The sequence below is a fragment of the Oncorhynchus kisutch genome, linkage group LG17 (assembly GCF_002021735.2).
Source record: "Oncorhynchus kisutch isolate 150728-3 linkage group LG17, Okis_V2, whole genome shotgun sequence".
NCBI lineage: Eukaryota > Metazoa > Chordata > Actinopteri > Salmoniformes > Salmonidae > Oncorhynchus > Oncorhynchus kisutch.
In genome coordinates this window covers 14,766,058-14,772,057 of record NC_034190.2, presented here as the reverse complement: position 1 = coordinate 14,772,057, position 6,000 = coordinate 14,766,058, and the positions used below count along the sequence as shown (strand labels likewise).

The window sequence follows — 6,000 nt, the reverse complement described above, 5'->3', positions numbered from 1 at the left end:
TTTATTTATAATTCATTTGCAAAAATAGAAGGGGTCTGAATACTTTCCGAATACACTGTACGCCCTGCTAACGCGGGAGAATTGCCTTCAAACACTTAAAAGACACACCTTATCCCCTCAGAATTGAGCTGCCTTTCTAAACGCAGCCTATGATGCCCCATTGTACATTTGAAATGAAATCGGCTGCACTCCCAGTGATGAACGATTGATTGGCGATGGCAATTAATTCGATATTTTGTTGCCATTGCTCTAGGGTGAGTTGAGCTAGCTATTCAAAATGTAACCAAAACCTCGAAGTAACTTGACCCAGGCGGTGAGTGGGCGGAGTCATCCATGTAAACATTTGTCTTATCAGGTTTCCGTACGATGTCGTGGCGTTTCCTCTTCTGCTGAATTCGTGTTGCTAGCTAGCTATCTACATCAACAACACCACTGCTTTGATACACATTATCACCTAAGTGTTACAGTTAGGATCTTTTTATTGAATAAATCAAAATGAGACGAGCAGGTTTGGGTAAGACTCATGCCCCCACCCCCGTTTTAAATAGAGGACGTTCATTCAATAGCTAAAGTTAGCAGTCTGGTTAGCTAGCTAACAGTATACATTTGAACGAAATAAAGCCTCTGTATCTAGCTAACATTACTACATCAGGACAGCATTAGCTATAACTAGCGAACTGTCTTAGCTTGATAATCATGTTACCTACAGGCCTTCATAGATAGGTAACGTTTGCTAACGAAATACGTTTATTTTTAGTTAGCGACCCAGTCAGCTCATTGGGTTTGTTCATTGTGTCACAGGCGAAGGAGGACCTGAAAATTATGTGGCCAGTGGATACAGCGCGTACGAAGAGGAAAATGAACACTTACAAGAGGGTCTGAGAGCCAAAGTCAGCGCCTTGAAGCATGTTAGTATTTCGTGTTCACAAAGTTCTCCAGTAACTGTCTCATGTTGTTATTCATTCCTTTGGTAACACTATGTAATGTTTGTCTTGCTACAGCTGTCAATAGATATCGGAACAGAAGTGAAATACCAGAAAAACATGTTGGACGATATGGTAAGCAAGTGACATGTTCAGTCATGCGTATATAGGCTACTAGGGTTTGGCCCCATAGCTAGCTATATGATTAAATTTAAGATTGTGGTATTTAACATTGATGATATATCGTGAAATACAAGACGATATATGGTGATGTGCAAGACTATTCGAACTTGACAAATCAAAACTGTGCAGTTTTATCAGTTAGGCTGTATCAGTGTCTAAATGAATGAACTAATGCTTATTTTTTGCCACATTATTTAATGAGAATGTGACTACTGTATAATATTGTAAATAAACACAAATTGCACAGTGGAATGATTGTCATTAAAGATGCAAAACGATTATCGTATTTTGCAATATTCTGAGTAGCATATTGTAGAAAAGTTTTTTTTTAGAGAAGAGGTCTCCCCAAATATTACCCACTCCTATAGGTTACTCTACATAATTACTCAACTCAAGAAGCATTCACACAAATCTCCTTTATCTATACCCTCTTCTACCAGATTGCACAATCCATTAAAAGCTTAGTTGGCATCCATAACAGGTTACAATATTGCTCAACAGATAGGCTATAGGGTAAAACCATATGAGTTCAATCACTTTTTAACAGCATCCCTTTAGAGTTGAACAAAACCTTCCATATAGTTTGCCCATTGTAGAAGTGCTCAGAAAGTGACGTTTTGGACCTGAATGTTTTGGCATTCAAAAGTGTTATTTTAACTTAACGTCAATTATATTTAAAAAATGTAAACTCTTTCATATTCGCACATGTTGTAGCTTAGACCTTACATTACATCTGAGGTTTTTGTGTTGTACGTAAATTACATGAAACTTTTTTTTCAGGAAATGTAAAAAATAGTTTGACAACCCTGTTTCTCAACCATTTATATTTTCCAGTTTCATGTTATGCAGAATATAACTTTTAGTACTGTTAGCGCTTGAATGTTTTGGCACTCAGGTCCAAAGTCACTTTCTGAGCACTTCTACAATGGACAAATATGTATTGAAGGGTTCGATTCGATTCATAAAGGGTGCTGTCAAAGTGATTGAATTCAAATGGATTTGCCTTATTACACATTTCAGAGCAATTCAAATCAGGATGGAAAAACATGTCACTGGATGTATTGTTTTGTTATTTTTCCTACTAACAGGACTCAGACTTTGACTCAACGGGAGGTTTGCTGGGGGCCACCATAGGGAGAGTGAAGCAGCTTTCCAGGGGAAGCCAGACCAAGCTCCTGTGCTACATGCTGTTCTTCTGCTTCTTGGTCTTCACCATCCTTTACTGGTTTATCAAACTGAGGTGATGTGTTACAGGAGGCCCTGGCGTTTCCCTCCCTGCCTCGTGTTTCCTTTCCCAGTCTGTGCCATGCGTGCACCTCTGCATCAGAAGACCAGGATGATGACAATGAGACTGTAAGAATGTGCTTAATGCTTGAGAAGACTCCCCTCAAATCATCAATGTGCAATAGGGAATAATAAAAAATGTCTGTTAATTTTAGACAACCCTGATGGAATGAGTAGACACTGCCATACGTTTGTAATGTGACACTTTCGTACAGAGTCCCTTAACGATGATGCATATAAGTTGATGTACAGGATGAGTGATCTATTGCATCAACAAATCTGGCAAGGCTAAGCAGTAACATGTTACACAGGCAGCCCAATTCTGATCTTTTTCCCCCCAATCACATTTTTCAGAGTTGATTAGTGAAAAAAGATTGGAATTGGGTTCGCTGTCAGAGGTTGCTTGATCCAATGTGAGACTGATTTAACATTTGATCAATAGTGTCCAACAATTGAGTTCCACTATAAACAAACATCTTGTTTTTGTTTTGAGGAATAAATTAGGATGTGCGCTCACTTCAAACATTTCCTGTCCCATCTACAGAGACTGTTCATCTCCACTGCACACTGTTCTCCCATTAACTGATGTAAAATGTTTTATATGTAAATAAACAGATGTTTTGGATTTGACGCTCCAGAGAGTTTGATTCTTTTCTCAACAATTGTTTTTCAAGAAGTCACAAAAGATTGAGGTATATAGCGCTTCATTTATTTTACACCACGGTACATACTATTCATTGTATTCCTAAGACTATCTACAAAAACTTGATCTTAGACATTGATTACAAATCCTCTCCACAATACACAAACAAATTCACAACTACTGTAGGACCGCAGTTTTCAATTGTCATAAAGAAATGAATGGAACGAAATCTTAGGCATGTTTCCCCAGAATTGAAACATGGAGGCACTATTTGAAAAACATTCCTGACTGGCCCTGTAGTACAGTACATGCATTTTCATAAGGTAAGTGCAACACAGTGGTTAAATTGATTAACAAATTAAAATCTTAAACTGCAATTCTGATGTGTTCATTAAATTCCAGAAAATGGTTCTGTTCCTTCTGTAACTCCCCTTCATGGACTGGATAGGTGTAAGCAATATGGCATAAACTAAGAGGTATCACTTCTACCTATCTAGTCATTATAGAGAAGCATAGGAATGGGAACAATGTTCTGGATTGAGGTGCAGCACAAGGGAAAGCCATACTGGCACTGTGACATCACTTCTTGGGTAGGGTGTCCATGTACTTGCAGATGATCGACAGCATGACCTCATCAGCGCCTCCTCCAATGGACAGTAACCTGGCGTCTCTTAAGTATTTAAACAAGACAAAAAAGAAAAGCGCAAAATCGACAAATGAACACTGAGCTCATTCAATGACAGCTATTACCTCGGCCGCATTCTTAAAAAGCATGAAAGCCACATGAATTTTGTGCGACAATAGGGACTCGTTTCTGATTAGATGCTTGAATTAGGTTTAATTTCTTGAGCAAAATTACCAATCTGAATATCCAGAATGTTTGTGGAATTAACTAGTATTGAAAGTCAACTCTTTGCAGTGAAAAAACAGCACTGTTGCATAACTGTATTGACTCAAATGGAAGCTCAACTGGCTATGAACTTACCATACATGAATATCCTCCTTAAACTATCCATATACATAGTATTTGTATATAGCAAGGTTCTGTGGATGTGATGAAACAGAGACCTTCTAACTGACCCATACAGTGGCATTAAGACCTGCCCTTTGACCCCCAGATGCCAGATCATAATATGTCTCAAATAGCACCCTATTCCCTATATAGTTCACTACTTTTAACCAGGGCCCATCAGGCTCTGGCCAAAGTAGTGGACTAATAGGGAGCCATTTGGGATGCAGGCCATCTAATGTCTTCATTTGCCACGCCACTGGGTGTCACTGTAATTAGACTACAGTAGTATCAACCGTGGTTGATTAGTGTACTACTACTGTAAGAATGGCATCATCTGATCAGTGAAAGGACAACATATATACCAGTGGGTTAAATAAACTCCTTTTGAGTTTGCTAATACTTTATTTGCACATCTCCTTATGATACACTGAACAAAACTATAAACGCAACATGTAAAGTGTTGGTCCGGTGTTTCATGAGCTGAAATAAAAGATCCCATAAATGTTCCATACGCACAAAAAGCATATTTCTTTCAAATTTTGTGCACAAATTTGTTTACATCCCTGTTAGTGAGCATTTCTCCTTTGCCAAGATAATCTGTCCACCTGACAGGTGTGCCATATCAAGAAGATGATTAAACAGCATGATCATTACACAGTTGCACCTTGTGCTGGGAACAATAAAAGGTCACAACACAATGCCACAGATGTCTCAAGTTTTGAGGGAGCATGCAATTGGCATGCTGACTGCAGGAATGTCCACCACAGTTGTTGCCATCTATATTGGATATAGGGGGTGCTCTTTTAATTTATGGATAAAAAAACGTGCCCGTTTTAAGCGCAATATTTTGTCACGAAAAGATGCTCGACTATGCATATAATTGGCAGCTTTGGAAAGAAAACACTCTAACGTGTCCAAAACTGCAAAGATATTATCTGTGGGTGCCACAGAACTCATGCTACAGGCGAAACCAAGATGAAACTTCAACCAGGAAATGGGCAGAATTTTTGAGGCTCTGTTTTCCATTGTCTCCTTATATGGCTGTGAATGCGCCGGGAATGAGCCTGCCCTTTCTATCGTTTCTCCAAGGTGTCTGCAGCATTGTGACGTATTTGTAGGCATATCATTGGAAGATTGGCCATAAGAGACTACATTTACCAGGGGTCCGCCCGGTGTCCTTTGTCTAAATTGGTGCGTAATCTACAAGCTGCACGCAGTCATCCAGTGATTGAGAGGAGAGAGGAGGCTTTCAAAGAACGATATATCATGAAGAGATATGTGAAAAACACCTTGAGGATTTATTCTAAACAACGTTTACCATGTTTCAGTCGATATTATGGAGTTAATTTGGAAAAAAGTTCGGTGTTTTGATGACTGATTTTTCGGGTTTTTTTGGTAGCCAAACGTGACGCACCAAACGGAGCGATTCCTCCTAAACAAATAATCTTTCAGGAAAAACTGAGCATTTGCTATCTAACTAAGAGTCTCCTCATTGAAAACATCTGAAGTTCTTCAAAGGTAAATTATTTTATTTGAATGATTTTCTGGTTTTTGTGAAAATGTTGCCTGCTGATGCTAACGCTAAATGCTACGCTAGCTATCAATACTGTTACACAAATGCTTGTTTTGCTATGGTTGAGAAGCATATTTTGAAAATCTGAGATGACAGTGTTGTTAACAAAAGGCTAAGCTTGAGAGCTAGCATATTAATTTCATTTGCGATTTTCATGAATAGTTAACGGTGCGTTATGGTAATGAGCTTGAGGCTGTATTCACGATCCCTGGTCCGGGATGGCTCGACGCAAGAAGTTAATGTTCATTTCTCTACCATAAGCCGCCTTCAATGTCGTTTTAGAGAATTTGGCAGTACGTTCAACAGGCCTCACAAACGCAGACCACGTGTATGGCGTTGTGTGGATAAGCGGTTTGCTGATGTCAACATTGTAAACAGAGTG

At 39.0% G+C, this 6,000-nt stretch overlaps 2 protein-coding genes across 3 annotated transcripts in view; one reads left to right on the top strand and one right to left on the bottom strand.

Moving 5' to 3' along the window:
- The first annotated feature begins 313 nt into the window (after nt 1-313).
- Nucleotides 314-3,020, top strand: LOC109908429 (BET1 homolog). 2 transcript variants are annotated; one of them, XM_020507064.2, is made up of 4 exons: nt 314-514; nt 802-908; nt 1,002-1,058; nt 2,195-3,020. In XM_020507064.2, the coding sequence occupies exons 1-4, from the start codon at nt 496-498 to the stop codon at nt 2,348-2,350; spliced, it is 339 nt and encodes a 112-aa protein (XP_020362653.2). In that variant the 5' UTR covers nt 314-495; the 3' UTR covers nt 2,351-3,020. The 2 variants fall into 2 exon arrangements, with proteins under 2 accessions (XP_020362653.2, XP_031651015.1); XM_031795155.1 differs by having other exon boundaries at nt 330-514; nt 2,361-3,020.
- A 57-nt stretch (nt 3,021-3,077) lies between these two features.
- The window catches only part of zgc:85777 (acyl-CoA/acyl-ACP dehydrogenase), a 47,554-nt gene continuing 44,631 nt past the window's right edge, over nt 3,078-6,000 (bottom strand). The window contains exon 11 of the mRNA XM_031795153.1: nt 3,078-3,703. Within this exon, the coding sequence (XP_031651013.1) occupies nt 3,613-3,703 (91 nt within the window). The 3' untranslated portion in view covers nt 3,078-3,612. The remainder of the gene's footprint in view (nt 3,704-6,000) is intronic.

Excerpts from the sequence above, each read along its gene's own strand:
- LOC109908429 (XM_031795155.1), top strand. Across the intron at positions 909-1,001 it reads AAGTCAGCGCCTTGAAGCAT|CTGTCAATAGATATCGGAAC; the intron begins GTTAGTATTTCG and ends GTCTTGCTACAG. Across the intron at positions 1,059-2,360 it reads AAAACATGTTGGACGATATG|GAGGCCCTGGCGTTTCCCTC; the intron begins GTAAGCAAGTGA and ends GATGTGTTACAG.